This window comes from Rutilus rutilus (genome assembly GCF_951802725.1).
Source record: "Rutilus rutilus genome assembly, chromosome: 5".
Taxonomy (NCBI): domain Eukaryota; kingdom Metazoa; phylum Chordata; class Actinopteri; order Cypriniformes; family Leuciscidae; genus Rutilus; species Rutilus rutilus.
In genome coordinates this window covers 31,584,149-31,604,886 of record NC_140213.1, presented here as the reverse complement: position 1 = coordinate 31,604,886, position 20,738 = coordinate 31,584,149, and the positions used below count along the sequence as shown (strand labels likewise).

The following is a 20,738-nucleotide window of genomic DNA, read 5'->3' as shown; positions in this document are numbered from 1 at the left end:
ATCGCTGGAATTTCCCAAACTGTCTAGGGTCTATTGATGGGAAGCTATAGTGATCCAGGCTCCCAACAACTCTGGATCACTATTCTACAACTACAAGGGGACATTCTCTATTGTCCTCTTGGCAGTTGTAGATGCCAGATACTGTTTCCGCATCATAGATGTTGGCAGTTATGGGAAGTCCAGTGATGGTGGGACTCTGGCTAATTGTCCCTTTGGAAACACTCTTCGAAGTGGAACCCTTGGCCTACCGGAGGACACGCTGCTGCCAGGAGCAGAGCACCTGGGGCCCCAGCCTCACGTCTTTGTGGCAGATGAGGCCTTCCCTCTCCGCAGAAACTTAATGCGAACCTTCCCAGGTACCACCCTTCCCAGTAGACACAGGGTGTTCAACTACAGGCAAGGCTGACAGTTGAGAATGCGTTCGGTATACTCGCAGCACAGTGGCGAATGTATCGGCGTGTAATTGGTGTCAGCCCAGACCATGTAGAAGCCTGTGTGAAGGCAACCTGTGTTCTACACAACTTTCTGCGGAGGACAACAAGGACTGTGTGGAACCCACAAACCCTGGCTGTTGAAGGAGAAGCCTCTGCACTGCAGAACATCAGCAGAGCAGGGAGCAACAACGCTTCCCGCGAAGCCATGCGTGTGAGGGAGACCCTTGTTGAATACTTCTGTGCTGAGGGTGCAGTTCCCTGGCAGCCACAGGTGTTCTTTTCAGAACTAAACCAAAGGCTCTTTTAAGAGCCACCCACATTATAATAAAAGAGCAATGTTTCCATGTGTTTCCATCATCTCTTATTATTACTAAATTATATCCTGGCTATACTATAAGATATGCTCAATAAACACATCTCCCCAAATACATAACAGCATAACGTATGAATAATAAGTGACTGCACTCTGGTAATCACACTATAAAAGGCTACAAACTTTAATATATATATACTAAATAGTTTAATATATGAAATCAGTATTGGATCCAACTGACTTTCACTGCATGGACAAAATTCTTCAAAATATTATTTGTGTTGTGCTGAAGAACTGTACCCTTAAAAATCATTTTTTTTTAAGAAACATTGAAAATTCTGGAACAAATGTATATTTTTTTAAAGAATTACCTTAAAGTTATTGTTATTTCTTTTTAAACTAAAAAAAAAAAAAAAAAAAAAAAACATGAACCTGGGGCTGGTTTAAAAGGGGATATGTATCGATAGTAGAAACATTGATCAGCAACGCTGCTATTGGCTGCTCAGCGTGGCCAAAGAGCGCGCTCAGTTTTTCTCCTCAGCAGAGCAAGAACTAATAGTCGAAGTTTATTCGGAATTTTAATGTTTAATCAAAACGCCAGGGAACACCTCAAAGTCTGCAAAAGCCAGGAGAGAGGGCTCGCAAAGAGTAGCAGACAATTTAAATCCGTTAGAAGTGGCCATGTTAGATGTTTTTATCACTTATTAGCCTATATATTTGTATTTTAATAATTGCATAATTACTTTGTGCATTGTAATGTCAGAGTCACCACACTAGAACATGGGAACAAATAAAAGTGAAGTACAAAAATATTCTACATAATGGTAATTTTTTGTTATATTATAGTCTCTTTTATAAAAGGCACTGCTAAATAAATGGTTGTCTGATTATAAAAGCAACCAAGAAAAAGGCTGAGAAAAAAAAAGAAGAAAAGATCTTAGTAGCCTACACTGTAAAATCATTTTTGCTGCATTAAATTAAGGCCGTATTTCAACTGTTAAATCTTGAGTAATGATGAATTGCTTTGACTTGTGAAACTGAAAACTGATAAACTTATGTTAATGTAAAAATATTTTGCCATGAGTTATTGATCACATTTTTCCCGAGTGTAGTTCATTGTAATGACATTGTGTTTCCTCTTTTGTGCACTTTTACATAATACACCAACACTTGTATCTGTTCCCAAGAAAGTAGTGGCTGAAATATGTGCAGTAAGTGGACATTTTCTAACTTTCCAAAGGAAATAAAGTATAAGACTTTGTAATGTCCATTTGTTTCCATTGCACTGGACAGTGAATAAACCCTCTCAGATAACTGTCATATGGAGGAACTAGCCTGCAAGTGCATACATAACTTTACTTAATTTATACTTGTATGCTTTATGGCTGCAATATAAGTTGCATGATTCCACATCTACAGAAAGGCCTACAGAAGAGTCTGCACAGACAGAGGAGACATAGGCCTACAGGTGGGCAGTGTATTGCCAACTTTTCCTTTTTATTTGTTGCATGAGGCATGTGTCTAATATCTCTTGCTGCAGGCACTTGACCACTGGCTTTTCTTTACAAAGAACAATTGAAATAAAACTCAAGGAACTAAGCATATTTGTCTTTTATTAAACATTTAATGAAAAGTGGGTTTTTTTGGCAATGTTGTGTAATACGGCACATGCAACAATGTCACAGGCCCTGTCAGGTGTGCAACCCTCAGACTTTTCAGACACTGAAATCTTCCCTTTAGTTAGCCAAAGTTCATTTCATTGTGTGCCCTTGTCCTGGCAAGAGCTGCATTGTAACATGGTTGGGTCAGGGAATGGGGTCATAAAACATCTGTCTGCAGGCAGGAACATGTCATAATCACCTATGAAAAAATGCAGTTCTGTTAGGATCAGCATAAGTGTATGTAATACAGTGAGCTTGATATTTAATTGTGGAACTTTCCTTACCACTTTCAATTAATGTGCATAAATGTGAATCTCTGAAAATTCTTAAGTCATGCACAGATCCTGGCCATTTTGCCTTCACATTTGTGATATGGAAGATTTTAGTCAACTGCCTTTTTTTATTTGATATAATATTACTAATCTGGAATATTAAGAATCACAATAGTAACTGGGCTGCACATTTACATTGTGAACCCCTTTTCTGTTCACATAATCCCCTTCATTGAGGCCTTGATGGCAGCCTATGGTATTGGTACCAATCACGTTAGTGAAGCCTGAGTGACATATACTGTAATCGGCATGGTCATGATATGATATTCATAAAAAATTATGATAGCCTAAAAAAAAAAAACTGCTTTACAACATTGGGTCTTAAGTGGCTTGGAAATGCCACAAAAAAAAAAAAAAAAACTACAACCGTTTTTTAAACCTAAAAGCGCCAGGTAAACTCCGATTGACACGACAGACAGCACTTTCCATCAAGTTCTCCGCATCTCCAATAGTGTAAAGGAAAGAGCCAAGTTAAAGCGCGACTCCGACTTTAAAGGGATAGTTCACCCAAAAAATGAAAATTCTGTCATCATTTACTCACCCTCAAGTTGTTTCAAACCTGTAAGAATTTCTTTTTTCTGCTGAACACAAAAGAAGATATTTTGAAAAATGTCTGTAACCAAACAGTTGATGGACCCCATTGACTTCCATAGTATTTTGTTTTTCCTACTATGGAAGTCAATGGGGTCCATCAACTGTTTGGTTACAGACATTTTTCAAAATATCTTCTTTTGTGTTCAGTAGAAAAAAGAAATTCTGATGACAGAAATTTGATGACAGAATTTTCATTTTTGGGTGAACTATCCCTTTAATTCGTCAGTCCTGTAACGTCAATTTACAGCCAATCGGACTTCCCCGAGCGTGACGTACTTAATATTCATAAGCCAAATCTTCGCCATAGTAGGATTCGTTGGCAGTCAGCGCGCTTCTGTTTTCCTGTGCAGTGTCAGACGTGTCGCTCTCGCTCAGTCAGTCCTCTGCATTCAAACCTTCCTGATCTCCATCTTGAGGAGATTCCTAACGTTACCCCAACTGTTTCCTTTAGGAGTTTGTTATATTAAAAATGGGAGATATAAGACTGCCGAGGCACATGTTCCTGTGGTGCCTTTCTGCAATTTATTTGTTTGCCTTTGCGTCTCTTTACGTGCAGATTCCAGGTGAGTTTGGAAAGATTTTTAGTTCAACTTGCATGCATTAAACTAGAGTTTATCTGTGACGCATGCAATAAAAGTCTTTTAGGCATGCATTTTTAATAAACATACTAACCTATTACATTAGGCAATAGTTTGTTCAAATCTCCAGGTTGTTTATTCCAATGCTTTTGCACAGTAGAGATGAAAATATTTTAAAGGGCCCAACATGGGTCTGGTCGAATTGTATGTGCAGAAAGCATCTCAGATAAGCATGTTGATGCCTGTCCTGAAGTCTGAATATTACAGCCATACTTTCACACAAAAGGGAAATACATTGCACAAAATAGTTTTAGTCTATTTAACTAAAAGTATCATAGTATTGTTTTTGGACATGTACATGGTATTGGAATATGGTGATAATTCAGTACCCAACGGGTTCCAATTTTGTCTAGACCACATTGACAATCTGAGATTCACAATCTAATTTAAACCTGAATATTAGGATTCTGAAAAAAACAAACAAAAAAACAACTAAACTAAAAGTAAACTTCAGATTGACCGTGTACACGCTTCTTTCTTTAGGTCTGTATGGAAATGAGGGATTGCTGCCAGCACGGTGGCATCTGCGAGTGTCTGGTAAGAGTCTTATGGAGCAGCTGAAGGATTCTCCCACCCTGCTGTGGTTTGGTCCTCGTCTGGGTTTGGACACGCAGCAGTGCATGGAGCTGTTCAGTCTGACCGGAGCTCTGCTCAGTTTAATGACTCTGGCTTTACCGCCGCTCAGAGATTGCAGAGTTTTCCTGGTGCTCTGGATTCTCTATCTGTCTCTCTACCAGGTTCAAACTTATTTCACAATCAGATTCTAATACTGACTGACCAATATGGGTTTTTCAATGGGTGATGTGATGTATAGAGAGCAGGGTGACCTATGGCTGATATAATGCTATTACAGTGCTATGCATAAGTTTAGACACCCATGCTAAAGTTGACTAAAAAGAGGAATAAAAAATCATCTTTTGGAAAATACAGGAACTTAAAATACAGGGTGCATAAGTTTGGACATCCCTATGTTAAATTCCCATAGAGGCAGGCAGATTTTTATTTTTAAGTATTTCAAAAAAAATTTTTTTAGGATACTATGCATCCTGATAAAGTTCCCTTGGCCTTTGGAATTAAAATAGCCCCACGTCATCACATAGCCTTCACCATACCTAGAGATTGGCATGGTTTTTATTTCAGTTAGCCTAATAGCTAGTTTGATTTGCATTGCTCTCAATGCAAATCAAACTAGCTATTAGGCTAACTGAAATACAACCATGCCAATCTCAAAGTTTGGTGAAGGATATGTGATGATATGGGGTTATTTTAATTCCAAAGGCCAAGGGAACTTTATCAGGATGCATAGTATCCTAAAAAAAAAAAAAAAAAAAAATACTTAAAAATAAAAATCTGCCTGCCTCTATGGGAATTTAACATAGGGATGTCCAAACTTATGCACCCTGTATTTTAAGGAAGAACATTTATTTATTTACGATACATTATTCATTCACAAAGAAAATTGGTGTCCTTAAAGGTTGGATTTTTCCTCATTTTTTAAATTAAGGCATTAAGTTCAATTTCCAAAAGATGATTTTTTTATTCCTCTTTTTAGTCAACTTTAGCATGGGTGCCTAAACTTATGCATAGCACTGTATATAAATATAATACAATTTAACAACAGCAAATCTCCCATATCAGTTACGAATACTACTTATTAAGGGTAAAAATAATTCGTTTTAGAAGGTAAAGTATAAAGTACTGAAATGTGCTTGTTGTTTTTAGGTGGGCCAGGTATTCTTATACTTTCAGTGGTGAGTATGAGACTTTTTGTCAGTATTTGTTGCACTTGATGTTATATTGATTCACAAAAGTTCTTGTTCCTTAAATTGTATCTGTTATGTAACAGTCTTTGGCTTTGTTTAACTCTGTACAGCCTTGAAATCTTGACCTTGAGAGTATTATTTATTGTAGTCACACATCTGTTGATCTGCTTTCTTAACGCATGTGAAATGACCTCAGCAGCACATCAGAATTTGGATACGTGTCAAACTTGTCTCTCTCCTTTTCTCTATCTTGTTCTCAGGGATAACCTCTTGTTGGAGACGGGCTTCTTGGCCATTCTCGTCGCTCCCATGAAAATGCCCTGGTCTTCAAAGGTGTGCCTCCATGATAATGTGACTTTCTGGCTGGTGCGCTGGCTGTTGTTTCGGCTGATGTTTGCGTCAGGTGTCGTCAAACTGACCAGCCGCTGCCCCACTTGGTGGGGCCTGACAGGTGAGGAACTGTAGAATATATTTATATTTGTGCCTTCATGTTCAAGGATCACAGATGGAGAATTGCAGAGATTAGTTAAGTATTGGGGGTCAGAAAGCCTAAAACAAAAATCAAACAACCCCTACATCCCCACATGTTGTTTGGGAGGGTTTCAAGAAAAATCCTCCTCGCTCCTCCAAAAATAAACTCATGAACTCAACAGCATATTCAGTTGTCAGACACGACTGGATCTTCAAAAGGGACCGGATTCTATGGTCAGATAAAACAAAAAAAGGGCTTTTTGGCAGCAAACCCAGCAGATGTGTTTGGTGAAAAACAGGGATGAAGAGTACCCCATGCCTACGGTTAATATACTATATACTGCTGGATCTTATATGTTGTGGGCCTATTTATTTGCTGGAGGTCCTGGACATCTTGTTCAGATACATGGTATTATGGATTCTAGCAAATACAAACAGATAAAAAATCTAAACCTGACAGCCTCTGCTAGAAATCTTATAATGGGCCGTGGTTGGATCTTCCATCAGGACAACGGTCCAAAACAAACATCAAAATCAACACAAAAATGGGTAACTGAGCACAAAATGAAGCTTCTGCCATGACCGTCACAGTTCCCTGACCTGATGAGTGGAGTGAGCTGAAGAGAAGCACCACCAACATGGATCTGGGAATCTGAAGGATCTGGAGAGATTCTGTATGAAGGAACGGTCTCTGATCTCTTGTCAGGTGTTCTCCAAACTCATCAGGCATTATAGGAGAAGACTCAGATCTGTTATCTTGGCAAAAGGAGGTTGCAGAAAGTATTTAATAACAGGGTGCCAACAATTATGGCCAGCGTGTTTTGGAGAAAAACATTTATTTTATAATGTGATTTACCCCCCACTTTCAGTTCTTTTACTTCAATGAAAGGTGAGATTTTTGTCATTTTTTTTTTAATGAAAGATCAAAAGGATAAACAATGCCGATTTATTTTTTACAGCCATTTTTTATCATATTTATCAGGGGTGCCATCAATTTTGACCATGACTGTAGTAGTAAATACGAGACAGACACAAACACAGGATTACTCCAGCAACAAAAAGTTAAGAGATGCCTCTGAGGATTACAAGACGTTTTGAAGTGCCAAGTTGTCTTTGTATTACTTGAATTACATTACAAAAACGCAACAATTATTTAAAAAAAAAAAGGTTTAAAAAAAATGAAAATGGACAATATAAAAATAGATTAAAAAAAACAGATTCAAAATATTAATGTCACTGAGTTTCACAGCTAGTGAGAGCTGTGCAGGTAAACCTCACTCCCCTGATCCTAAGAGACGTGCTAGCGACTGGCGCTAGAGACTAGTGGTCGACCGATATTGTTTTTTTGATGGCCGATATAAAGCCGATATTTTTATATATATTTATTTTAATCAATATTTAATAAATTAGAAAACAAATCTTTTACAAAACATGCTTTTATACTTTAGATGGCAACTTCTTGAATCTGCAATCCTATTACAGTATTTTTCACAAAGTAATTGTTTAGAAATATATGAATGTGAATAAAAAGAAGGTAAACACTGTAACAGGGCACTCAGTAATCTGGTAATTTCGTGCTGGTAATCATATTTTTTTCAAATAAAGACAAGGTAACGCTAACTTTTCATACAGCACAGTGAAAACGATATGAATATGACATTATATATCAGCATATTTTAAAATGAAGGATTTAAAGTTTTTCGCTCGCGTCTCCTGTGAAGCTGATCTTCTGTTCGCATTCACGCACTTCGCACGACCGTCACTTGCAGACAGTAATGCACACTTCACAAGATATCACAGCTGGATTCAATTAAATCTGCAAGGTTTGTGAAATTAAATGTTTATTAGATATTCAGAGATTTGTTTAAATGACGTAGATGCGCATTTGCTGAATGTTGACGGCAAATGAGAAAGTATTTTAGCCTGATTGTTTGCCTTTTCTGTTACAAATAATATAAAAGCAAACGCTTTACTTTACTTACTTCGCATACCAATTACCTTCTTTTTTTACCAGTTCTGTCTAACAAAGTATTAGATATGACTGACAGAGATCGTAAATTAATGAAGACAGAGAATGTGAGTGAGCTCTGTGTGATCTGAGGAGCTGCCGTTGCCGTTCTCTTCTGGCTGGTGTTCTCAGTGCCGCCCTTCAAAATAAAAGTCCGGAGCGCCGTCAAAATAAAAGTCCCGCTTCCAACACATCGGCCAATCAGAAAAACTTATCGGCCAATGCCGATATTTCAAAAATGGCAAATATCGGCCGTGGCGATATATCGGTCGACCACTACTAGAGACTGTCTTTAGCATCCTTGTTAGCCTGCCTGCCTCCTATGCCGGCGACCTGGGTTTGAGGCCCGCACAGAGCGGGGCGGATAGGACCGGAGGGGTACATTGGTGGCGTAACCCAGATGGGAGTGAGGTTTAGGGGCTTGAGTAATGGGGGCACGTGTTCTGTTGTTCTCTCATCAGCTTTGACCTATCACTATGAGACCCAGTGTATACCGACCCAGCTGGCCTGGTTTGCTCATCAGCTGCCAGTGTGGTTCCAGAAACTCAGTGTGGTGGGTACCTTTGTTATCGAGATGGCAGTTCCTTTCCTGTTCTTCAGCCCCATACGAAGACACAGACTCGCCGCCTTCTACGTGCAGGTGAGTGTGTATGCATGTGTTTGATCAGAAATGGAGAAGCTGCTACGAGTTTGTGCATTATTGTGATGACTTTGTGTTACAGGTCCTGCTTCAGGTGTTAATCATCCTGTCTGGGAATTATAACTTCTTTAATATTCTCACTATCACCCTGTGCATGTCGCTGCTGGATGACCAACATGTAAACTTCTGGCTCCGCAGACCCACGCTGAAGACAGAAAGGAGTATGGACAAACTTACATTACACTAACATTGAGCTCTTATGCTCACCAAAAAATACAGTAAAAACAGTAATAGTGTGAATTATTACAGTAACTGCTGTTTGAATACATTTTAAATGTAATTTATTCTGTTTCAGCATCACTCCAGTCTTCAGTGTCACATGATTCTTCAGAATTCCTTAAAATATGCTGATTTGCTGCTCTTATTTAATATACATTATATATATGTATGGAAACCGTTTTCAGTGAGGATGTAAATATTACATTAAGATGGCAATGTATGTTGTACCTTGTTAGGACAAGATGTTAAAACCAGGTCCAGACGTCCATGTTTTTGTTTTTTTTCAGCATCGTTACAGACTCTATTCTCTGGAATGGCTGTAATGTTAGAGGTCAGTGTATACGCCTTGCTTGGCTACTGGACAGTCCAATACTTTGACCTGCAGGTGGACTGGGAAAAGAAAAGCGTGTCCTCCAAAACAGGTGAAGCTCTCAACGATGTGTCATTGAGGTCAGTTATCGTTCAATGTGATTTATCTCTCTTTGTGTTCCTGTTTCTCAGCCTTTACTTATTTTGAGTTCAATGGTTTTCTGAAGACTGTCACGGTGCCCAGTATCTGGATTGGTGTGCTGTCTCTCACGTGGGAGATCATCACTGCCATGTTTAAGTGAGTGTTACGGGATAGTTCACCTATGGTTTGTTGGCTCAGTATGTCCATTAGATGGCGTTCTGGTAGAACAAATGTTTTTGATTGCTTGTGGGTGTGCATATGTTCCAGATGTGCTTGTGTGAGGGGTGTGTTGTGGCGTCTCTGGAGCACAATCCAGTGGGCAGTGATGGCTGCAGCTGCTGTCTCAATGTTTGCCATCAGTCTGGTTAGTAAACTTCCTGTCAGTGTTATTTTAGTATCATTAATATAGTATGATAGTATTTATTACATTTTAAATTAGTTTTCAAGTTTTATGGTTTCCAGTTTAGTTTAATTTTTTATTTTTTTTTAGTTTTTTAAATGTCTATTTAGTTTTTAATATTTTTTTTAATTTACTGTTAGGTTTTAGTCATTTTAATATTTCCACTTACACTACAGTCCCCTAATTACTAGATATTTACCTGGTAAATATATGGTAAGTTATAGTTGGTTGTTGGTAATTACCACAGGTAACAAGAATGTAAATGCAGAGAAACTACAAACTAATTACTAGGTATTTACCTGGTAAGCATATGGTAAATTATAGTATTTTAGTGTGTAATTACTTAAGGTGATTAATATGCAATTACAGAGAAACTTCCAGGGAAAAAAACACCACTGTTAAATATCAACTCAACAAAGTACTGTGTACTTGTTACCTGTTTAGGTTGGTAATAACTCAGATTTAATTGTGTACTTCCTCAGAATGTAGGCAGCCAATTTTTAGAAACACCTCCAGTATTACCCATCAATTCAAGTTAGGTTTGTAGTTATCCTAGGGTTATGCTGGTAACAGTCCATGTTTATTTATTACTATCTTGAAATTAAGACGGTAGTTTCCAATAAATTACCTTGTCTTACATAGTTGTTGTTCATTGCTACACCCATTTATAGAGGGTTTATCAAATAATTTACCTTACACTTACCTGGTAACTACCCCGCAGGAACAGTTTTCCCTAATGTCATGGCACATCTTAAATACTGGGTATGTTCTTGCAGATGTTTTTACAATTTACTCAGTAAGTAAAGTGCAACTGTACTGTAAAAGGAAGCCTTTTTATTTCCATTTGTAATTTGTAATTTAATTCGAAGACACGGACCGTTTCTTTATTTCCGTTTTGTCTCCGTCAATGGCGTCATATCCACGTTCTCCCTGGTTTTCGCTCGTACTTCCATAGTAACCAGAGCCCTCTGATAGTAACCAAGGCGACAGAGGTGGACAACTGTGTAGTTCGTAATGTCTATCTGCACGCTGTTTTTGTTTCGTTCAAACATTATGGACCATGGCAAGCAGACTTTGGATAAAAAAGGAGAACTAAAACGAGAATCAATACTAGCGCAGTGTTTTCGAGATGCCGAGAGCTCCCATAGACAGTATATAAACGAGAGCTCCACGTCCGAGACTTCGACCGCTCCTACATGTACTTTATTAAACAGGTGAGCACATTTACATAAAACTAATCAATGTTATATAGTTCAACAATGATAAAATGTTAGAATATGATCTGTATGTTATTCTAATGTTGATCTAGCTTACTGCTAGTCTCATACAGACAAACTAACACATAGAATAACATAAATTTCAACACATTCAAATGCAGTTTAGTGTGATAGTGTAATGTTAGACCAAGTGAAACAGCGCTGCGTTACCTCACAAGTTTAATTTGTCTAATAAACTGACCTGTGAGTAGTAATTCTGCACTTGCGTGTAGTTCGGTAGAATGAAATGTCCATATTCCTTTTATATCCGCGGGACTCGCGTCGTGTGTGGAGCTGATAGCTGTCTCTTAGCAATCCCGACCTGCTTCATATCACAGTCATTGACGTTGACGACAAGATCCATAATTCTTAGCAAATGTTACGTCATCAAACTACGCCTTTGTTATTGTAAGAGGTTAGCGACCCCTAGCGGCGCAAAAAATTACATATTGTACGTTTAAGTTATGTAAAAATAATGAGGCTAATAATGAAGTATGTGTGCAGGTTCCCTACACCTACTTTGAGTATGATGCCAACAGTAATCTTTGGCCTGGGATCCGGACAGCGTTTGAAATGACTGACCGTTACCAGCTGGTCAACTCATACGGGTTGTTCCGAAGAATGACCGGGGTCGGAGGTCGTCCAGAGGTGGTCATTGAGGGCAGCATGGATCGCAACACATGGACGGTCAGTTTACGAGTATTTCAGGAAGTGCATAGTGTCTGAATTACAGCACTGATTTGTATTTGAGGGATGGACTTTACAAAAAATGAAATACGGGCTTGTAATTAAAAAGTTGTAGGTAGGTTCACACATTGAATCTAACCCGGATCTTAAAGGTGAAGTTCTGTGCGACAGGCAGCCTCAAACTTGCAAAAATACATTTTCCATTTAGGGGTGGAAATCTTTATCCGATTCTGATTTTATTATTATTAATTATTGCAGGAGATCGAGTTCATGTATAAGCCGGGGAACATGAGCGCAGCGCCCCCTGTGGTGGCTCCGCACCAGCCCAGGCTGGACTGGCAGATGTGGTTTGCTGCTCTGGGGCCGAAGACACAGAGCCCCTGGTTCAGCAGCCTCCTCCACAGACTCCTGCAGGGCAAACGCGATGGTAAGGATGCTTTGTTTGTGCATGTGTGAGATTTAAAGGCATCCAGTGCATCAGTCTGAGCAAGTCGCAGTGCTGAATTCAGTGTTTTGTATTATACTGTTCTGTGTGTGTGTGTTGTGCAGTGGTCAAACTCATTCAGACAGATGAGTCTCAGTATCCGTTCAGCAAACAGCCTCCTGTGTATCTGAGAGCTCACCGCTACAAATACTGGTTCAGCGAGCTGAAAGCGGACGGGTGAGCACATGCAAATTCCCACAATGCCTCTTGCTATAAATTGTCAAATGCATGTTAAAAATGACATTTTTATCATCATGCAAAACACAATGCTTGACCTTTTTGTTGATGTTCAATGTTAGCCTCATTGAATGTGTTTCCTTTATGACTTTTAATGTCTTATTAGATGTGTTTGTCTGTGTTTAGTTCATATCCCCAGCGATGGTGGAGACGGGTGTATGTGGAAGAGTTCTATCCTGTAGTGCACCTTGGTGACTCTTACCTTGAACAGATGCTGGTTCAACATGGTTTGAAGGTAAGAAACGAGTCTGAACCAGGACACATTTTTAACATTGATTTCAACTGTAACCTCACAGGGGAACATCAAACAGACCTAAAGTTCACTGTCTGTTATCTGAAGAGTAGTTTTTTTTAGAGCTGCACGATTAATCCAAATAAAACGGAAAACGGATATGACTTAGTTTAATTATCAAATTGTTAATAAATAAATATATGCATAAATATATGTTACAGAGTGAAGTTCAGTACTATGTTCGTTTACACACATGAAGGAACGTCTACAGCCTGTTGCCAACAAAATAAAAAATGAAACGGTTGTAATATTTCACTGTAAAATAAAGAAATAGAGTATTTAAGAAAAAGAATAATAGTAATTATAGTAATAGTAAAGTTGTTATTATTACAGCCATATTGAACAGTCATATTTACAGTAATTTTTATCAGAAAGATTACATTTTGTTTTATTTTTCTAAATTGTGCAGCACTAATTTTCATTGAGCTTATAGAAAGCTTAGAAACATCTTCATACAATATATCAAAAGAAAGAACAGAGCCTCTGCAAAAAAAAAAAAAAAAAAAATCATAATAAAAGCTGATAAAATCGTGTTTTTCAAAGACGATGATCAAAACATAGATCGAGTAGATCATGTCTATAAAGCTTGCACAGGCCCTATACCTCTTCCTGGGTTGACATTTCTTCCAGTAACGTTAGGCAGTTTTCATTCATATGCTGTTGATTGTTTGATTGTGTTAGCTTACATGTGTGTAAGCAATCTTCTATTGCTTGTTTCTGCTTCTTTTTCACTTGTTTTTGGATTTGGAGCATCTGTACTATTTCACAAGATGCATAATAGCACCCCCTAACGTATAACAGTGAAAACATGGATTGCCGGGGAAAAATGCGTCAATCTGTGTCATAATGGAAAATCTTTTTTAATGAGTAGAGTTAATGAAGGTTTAACAATTTTAAATACCATCTCTTGATCTGGTCGAGACCCTCTTCCCATTTTTCCCGTCAGGATAAGGCTCCTCTGAGGCGCAGCTCGAATGCTTGGCTTCCGCGGTTATTGCGATATGTTGGAGAACATGCCCGTGAGATGCCACCTCATCTTCTGCTGTGGACTCTCTTCAGCTCTGCAGCGACCGTGTGTCTCCTCAACTCTCTGCGGTCACGTGCACATCATCGCCAACACGAATCGCTCCAGAACCAACACACGGACAAACAGGCCGCAGGACGGACATGCTTCAATGTGGCGGAAAAGAACGAGAAGAAACACGAGGAGGAGGAGAAAGAGGAGGTTACAAAAGATGATGCAGAGGAAGATGGAAAGGAGCAGGAGAAAGATGCAACAAGTGAAGAGGAACAGGAACAGGAAGGAGAAATTGAAGAGGAAGTGAGTGCAGAGGAAACTGAAGAGGACAGCCTTAGGAAAAGGAAGTGAAGTTTTTTCAAATTATCTCCTGTGGCTTTAAATGAAACTCTGGACTTTTTAATACCAGCTCAGGGTAATGACATCTACCCCAAAACATCAGCATTTACATCTTCATTGTGCCAAAACATTGTTATTTCTCTGTTTTCACAGGCATTTTTGAGAGATGTAGACAGAGTAGTGAAGACAGAGTAGTGTCCTGGATTTTCCTGCACGTTTAGTTAAACTAATCCTGATAGGAGGACCACACTGCAAAATGAGGGATTTTTGTTGTTGTTCTGATCGGGTAAATGCAAAACAAGGTAGGTTATTGTTTCCCCCAGTGTGCACTAACTGCCTACATGATATCATGTTAAGTAAAACTCAGAATGTCTTCTACCATGAGACCTAAAAATAACTGTAAAAAAACAAGCAAACTGTACATTCAAATGCACATACTGGGCCTCATTAAACGGAAGAGCGGAATTTGTGTTTGTAAAAGCATTCTTGCACTGAATTGAATGCATCAATGCCAACCAGCACTCTTTTGAACTATTTGCACAGACATTCCTTTATTCTGCTCATGTTTTATGAATGAAGCCCAGTATGTGCTGTGCCTTATGGTATACCAAAAGTATCACAGAAATCTAAGTATCAGAAAATATTTCAATTTTATTTTCATGAATAATATAGAGATGCTTAAATATTTTTTTCCCTTAGACTGTTATCTTGTATTTTTGGTGTTAATGACCTGAAATAGTTTATCGGACTGTAACTGGTTATGGCCTTAGATTTGTGTATTGTGTTCGTGACATTGCTTTTTTTTTCTTTTTTTTTTTTTTTTTTACTGTGTTGTCAAAATATTGCATGTTTATGGTTAATATGACTGAAGATACACACACACACACACACACACACACACATACACAAAAAACACTCGGCTTTACTGTTTTGTAATATATTTAATAAACTTTGAAAAATATACACTGGCACAAGTGCCGTTATTTCCAAAGACATACAGCCTCACAATTAAATTTTTTTTATCTTCAATCTTTATGAATACATGATTATAGTTAATATGACTGAAAATGCCTACACACACACACACACACACACACACACACACACACACACAACACTCGTCTTTACTGTTTTGTAATATATTTAATAAACTGAAAAATATACACTGGCACAAGTGCCGTTATTTCCAAAGAAATACAGCCTCACAATAAAAAGTTTTATCTTCAATCTTTATGAATACATGATTATAGTTAATATGACTGAAGATGCGTGCGCGCACACACACAAAACACTCAGCTTTAATGCTTTGTAATATATTGAATAAACTTAGACAAATATACACTGGCACAAGTACCATTATTTCCAAAGAAATACAGCCTCACAATTTACATTTTTCTCTTAAATCTATATGAATACATGATTAATTCTAATATAGTAGTAACAATGAATACATAAGATAATAGGATGTTTATAATTAATTCTTCTTTGTTTCATGTTGTTGGTAACGCAAAGGTATAATAATTGATTTATTTTATTTGACATTTTCTGAAGAAACTTCCAAGGTGTCATGTGTGGTTGCTAGTCCACCCTTCAGTCAGAATGATATTCAGTCTCTAGAATTATGGTACACGTTCACCACTGCAGTACACCAGGGCAGTACTTATCAATGAGAGCCTGATAATACGGCCTCAGACTCTCCACGTCCGGTAGGTCAGTGCTCTTGGTATACAAATCAAACTTGCTGTCAGAGGAAAGACAAACAGATGCATGTTATTGATCTACCTGTAGAAACTCACAGCGTGAGGTCAGAGCTTCGATATGTGGATCACACAACTGATAAAATGGAATCACAGATGAGATACTCTTATTGAGAAACTGATAACATACTTAAACTCTTTGACCCAGGGAAGCATCTGGAGGTCTTTCTCGTTGCATAAGTGCATGTAGTCTCCGTTTGAGTGCCAGGGGTAGAAGGAGTGGAAGCGGATCATGTAAAGACCCTGAAGGAATTTGGGAAGTGTTAAATGTACAAAAGTATCTTAGAGAAGTGTAAATCACATTATATTGTTTGTGTGTGTGTGTTAGACTTGTTTGCTTTTCAGGTGAACTGTGTGACGTTACCTCCTCAGGGATGGGGCATTTGTTGAACTTCATTACCTGGTACAGATACTCTAGAATAGTGCAAGAAGAATTTCCACTCAGTCACTTCAGCAGCAAATACAGTACCGTTCAAAGGTTTGGGGTCATATTATTGAAATGTCTCTTATGCTCACCGAGGCAACATTTATTTGATCAAAAATACAGTCATATTGTGAAAATGTATGTTTCTTTATATGAACTGTTTTCTGTTTGAATTTATTTTAAAAAATGTATTCCTGTGATGCAAAGCTGAATTTTCAGCATCATTACTCCAGTCTTCAGGGTCACATGATCCTTCAGAAATCATTGTAATATGCTGATTTGCTGCTCAAGAAACATTTCTTAGTATTATCAATGTTAAAAACATCCTGAAAAAAACTTTTTTCTTCAGGATTCTTTTTTTTTTTGATGAATATAAAGTTAAAAAGAACATTTATTTGAAATAGAAATCTTTTATAACATTATAAATTGGAGGTGGGAATCTTTTGGAACCTCGCGATTTGATTCAAAATGATTCTTGGGGTCATGGATTAAAAATCAATTCTCGATTTTGAATCGAATTTCTATTTGATATATTCATAGTTTTAATTTTAGTTTTGATTCTAAACTTCAAAAAATCAAAGTGAAACTGAAAATATAAAGGGAAATAAAATGATTAATTTAAAGGACTAACGTGCAGTGGTGTGTCAGAGTGTCTTGGTAATTTGTAATACTAGGTATACCATTCATATTCATCAACTGTTCCCCTGGTACGGTTTTGTCATGTCTTATTTTTGTGTTTTTAAGGGGCTTGTTTTGCTGTTTTTTGTTGAACCTGGCAACCCTTCACCTGGAGTTTTAATGAGGAGAGGGAAGACTTCAGAAGTGTGTAGAAGGAGAGCTACTGTTTGGTCGTGAGTTATTTTAAAAAGTAGTTTAAATAATGCCACCTTGTAGCCACGTCATTATTTTACACTAGTTGAGACGTATCGAATCAAAGGAAGTGATAATCAGCTGATTCCAATCAGTGTCCGATTGTTAGGAGTTAGAAAAATATAAGACGCGTCGTTGCTTTCTCAATATTAAGTGATTTAGCCCCAGATACAGAATATGTTCATTGGCTTTTACAAGCAGGTATCGACATCTTCCCACACCCCCCGTCTTTACTGTCACTTTTGATCAATTTAATGTGTATTTTCTGAATAAAACATAACTCAAACCTCAAATGTTTGAACGGTGGGTGTTTCGCAATGAGACATTGGATGCAAAATCATCTCATTCAAATCACTCACCATCATGTCCCCAAGACATCAGGACATTATTAAGCCCAGATTGAGGTTTATAGATCCCAAATTCTGTGCTGCATTAAGAGAAGTAAGCAAACACTACATCATCAGGTGGAATGCTAAAGAATGCAATGAACATTTTGACATAGGATACCATTATTAACTTTACTAACTGTTAAAGTGATAAATCATGTACTTGCCCTCATGCCTTTCCAAACCTGTATGACTTTCTTTTGAGGAACACTAAAGCACCATAAAAGTCTTATTGAGAAGTGTGGGTATTCTTCAAAACATCTCCTTTTGTACTCCATGGACAAAAGACAAAAGTCATACACGTTTGAAACGACATGAAGCGACCGTTATTCCTTTACTATGTTATAATAGTTTGTGTATATGCAGGAACAATGTTGTTATTGTTAACTAACACTTTTTAAAATCATTTAAATTCATTAAATAAATCTGAAATAAAATATAATACATATTAGATGAGAAAAATGTAACTTAAAAAACTTATGAACATGAGAAATGTACTAAATTGACCAAAACTTAAATGAAAGCTAAATAGAACAAACAAAATACACATAAATATATACACTTTACATATATATATATATATATATATACACTTTATACTTAAAATATAAATAACACATAAATAAAAAAAAGGTGTGTTGCTGTACTTGAGTGTTGGGTTCTTCACATCCGGATTGCCTTCAAATGTCGAGTTTCTGAACACTATTGAATTCTGGAACTTGCATCCCACTGGGAATGTGTCTCCAACTACGGCCCACTGAAACACACAAAGAAGAATTCTGATTGCATATCATTTAGCCCATGTGACCGTCTTAGGGTTTTAGACTGTGTTTGGATGCATTTGTCTCTCACCTGTGGTTCTCCATACAGTGCCATGATTTTTCCAATGTCATGGATCAGACCAACTAGCTGGAACCAATCTGGAGACAGGTAAATATGAGATAAGTGCTTTTAAATTCAGATGCAATGTTGTATTTTAACATTCGCCCAAATAAAAATCTCCACTATGACCTTTCACATTTAGATATGGATTTCAGTCCTGAAAGAAGCCCAGCAGGTATGGACATATTAATCAGAAACTGGACAAAAACAAGCTTAGCTACGCGCTTTTGTAAAACATCTTATCTAAGTACAATGTAAGTGACTCCTGTGACCTTTGTCCCTGCTGACTCCTCACCTTTATCAGGATGCTCTTTGCGAATTCCCTCGGCGGTCTGGAAAGCATGGAAAGAGTTCGGGAAGTCAACGTCAGGGTCGGATTCGTCAACAAGCTCGTCCAGGGAATTGATGTTTTCCATCATGGTCATGCTGAAGTGATTGCAATTCGCCCAATCCAGGTGCTAAAGGTGAGAGGTCGTGCTCAGTGTTTGTTTGTGAAGGCTGTCATTTATCTGAGTCATCACAGAGCATCTTAATTTTATTCTAGTTTAACTTCCATTTGAACTAGAATTAACTTTAATATGCGAGTAAAGCTTGCAATATAGATACTGTTCAATGGAGACAGATTTTAGTTTGAGTGTGTCTGCATTTATTTGTATCAGTTGAATCAGCACAGGGCTTTTACTTACTTTATTAGAGATGCATTTTATTTATTTAGATTTTTACCTGCTATTTAGTGTCTGGTTTTAATACAGAACATAACTTTAAAAAATGCATGGTGCATCAACATACATACATACATACAAAGACCAACCTTTTGTTTGACAAAGTCCAGCGTTTGGCACGTGTGCATCTGCTTGTATGTATTAAACACACGGTCAAAGAGATCTCCACTCTGTATTAGACATGTACACACATCAAAATGGAAATAAGTATGTCAAATTAAGAGGAATTATACATAAGTTAATAATATGCCAAATTCCAAATTTTACTGTACCTCAAAGTTCCTGAATTCTGTTTGATCTTTCTCATGACATTCGGGGCGATATGCCAGAGAAGGATCCGGACCCTAAAAGTAAAAGTTTATGTGTAAGAATTAAGACTTAAAAGACAGATACCAACTTAACTACCAACTCAAAACAACAGTTTGATTGACAGTTTTCAGTATTGCAAAAGTCATTCATGTACTCAGTGAGGAAATTGATTATGAAACATGAATGTAAGTAAATGTCTGAATGCCAGGTACATACCAGGTTCACCACCCTCATGGTTCAGCTGAGATTGTGTCGTTCAGGATGGAGGAGGATGTTGTGTGTTTGGCGTCTCTGGGTGCTCTATTTATAAATGCACATATGGGGTCTCTGAACTGGAGTGGGAATAACTAGTAAAACTTTAACTTTCTCCAGTTCACTTTCTCTCTAACGCTTACAGTGGTGTGTTTGTGCGGGTCAGTTTGTGTGTCTGTCAGTACTAGGGTTTTTTGGCCCAAATACAGCAGACTGATTCAGAAAAGACATGCTCTACCATTACAGTGACTAAGGGCATTTGGTTCATTATATAATAGCAACCATTCTAATTCTCAAATCCTTAGAGAGTTGTTTGCCATGAGGTGCCATGTTGAACATCCAGTGGTCAATATGAGAGAATTGTACTCAAAGCACAAATTTTAACTGCTCTAATACAAGATACACAAAATTGTATGGTCCTGTCAAGCAGACAAAAACATGAACATGATGAATAGGACATGTGGCTTTGCATGGTTAAACGACGTACAGCTATTATCACTTAGGGTGTACTCACATTTGTTGCCAGCTATTTTGACAATAATGGCTGTATGTTGAGTTATTATCAGAGGACAGTAAATATGTACTGCTATACAAGCAGCACATTGACTACTCTAGAAATGAAACTTGGATACATTTTATAGTATTGTCCCTTGAGAAGATATACTAAAATGTTTGCTGAGGGGTGTACTCACTTTTGTGAGATACTGTACATTTATATTTACAATTTTTTTAGTGTTTTATTGAATTGTTTTGTTACATTTCATTATTTGGCTTTGATTTAAGTTTATTTTTCCAGTAGGTTTTTTTATTTAATTTTAAGTTTATTTTTGACATCAGTC

At 37.6% G+C, this 20,738-nt stretch overlaps 2 protein-coding genes across 2 annotated transcripts; one reads left to right on the top strand and one right to left on the bottom strand.

The window, feature by feature from the left end:
- The first annotated feature begins 3,637 nt into the window (after window positions 1–3,637).
- lmf2a (lipase maturation factor 2a) lies at window positions 3,638–15,251 on the top strand. The gene is made up of 14 exons (XM_084409380.1): window positions 3,638–3,897; window positions 4,456–4,709; window positions 5,695–5,723; window positions 5,996–6,186; window positions 8,676–8,854; window positions 8,937–9,075; window positions 9,421–9,555; window positions 9,635–9,740; window positions 9,852–9,948; window positions 11,745–11,927; window positions 12,186–12,354; window positions 12,477–12,588; window positions 12,775–12,883; window positions 13,887–15,251. The coding sequence occupies exons 1-14, from the start codon at window positions 3,804–3,806 to the stop codon at window positions 14,307–14,309; spliced, it is 2,220 nt and encodes a 739-aa protein (XP_084265506.1). The 5' UTR covers window positions 3,638–3,803; the 3' UTR covers window positions 14,310–15,251.
- A 553-nt stretch (window positions 15,252–15,804) lies between these two features.
- On the bottom strand, window positions 15,805–19,970 carry miox (myo-inositol oxygenase). The gene is made up of 10 exons (XM_084409381.1): window positions 19,864–19,970; window positions 19,611–19,682; window positions 19,428–19,508; window positions 18,912–19,074; window positions 18,587–18,654; window positions 18,382–18,491; window positions 17,708–17,775; window positions 16,419–16,468; window positions 16,185–16,297; window positions 15,805–16,038 (listed from the first exon to the last, which is right to left on the bottom strand). Exons 1-10 carry the CDS (start codon window positions 19,879–19,881, stop codon window positions 15,930–15,932), a joined length of 852 nt encoding a protein of 283 aa, XP_084265507.1. The 5' UTR covers window positions 19,882–19,970; the 3' UTR covers window positions 15,805–15,929.
- Window positions 19,971–20,738: the final 768 nt, after the last annotated feature.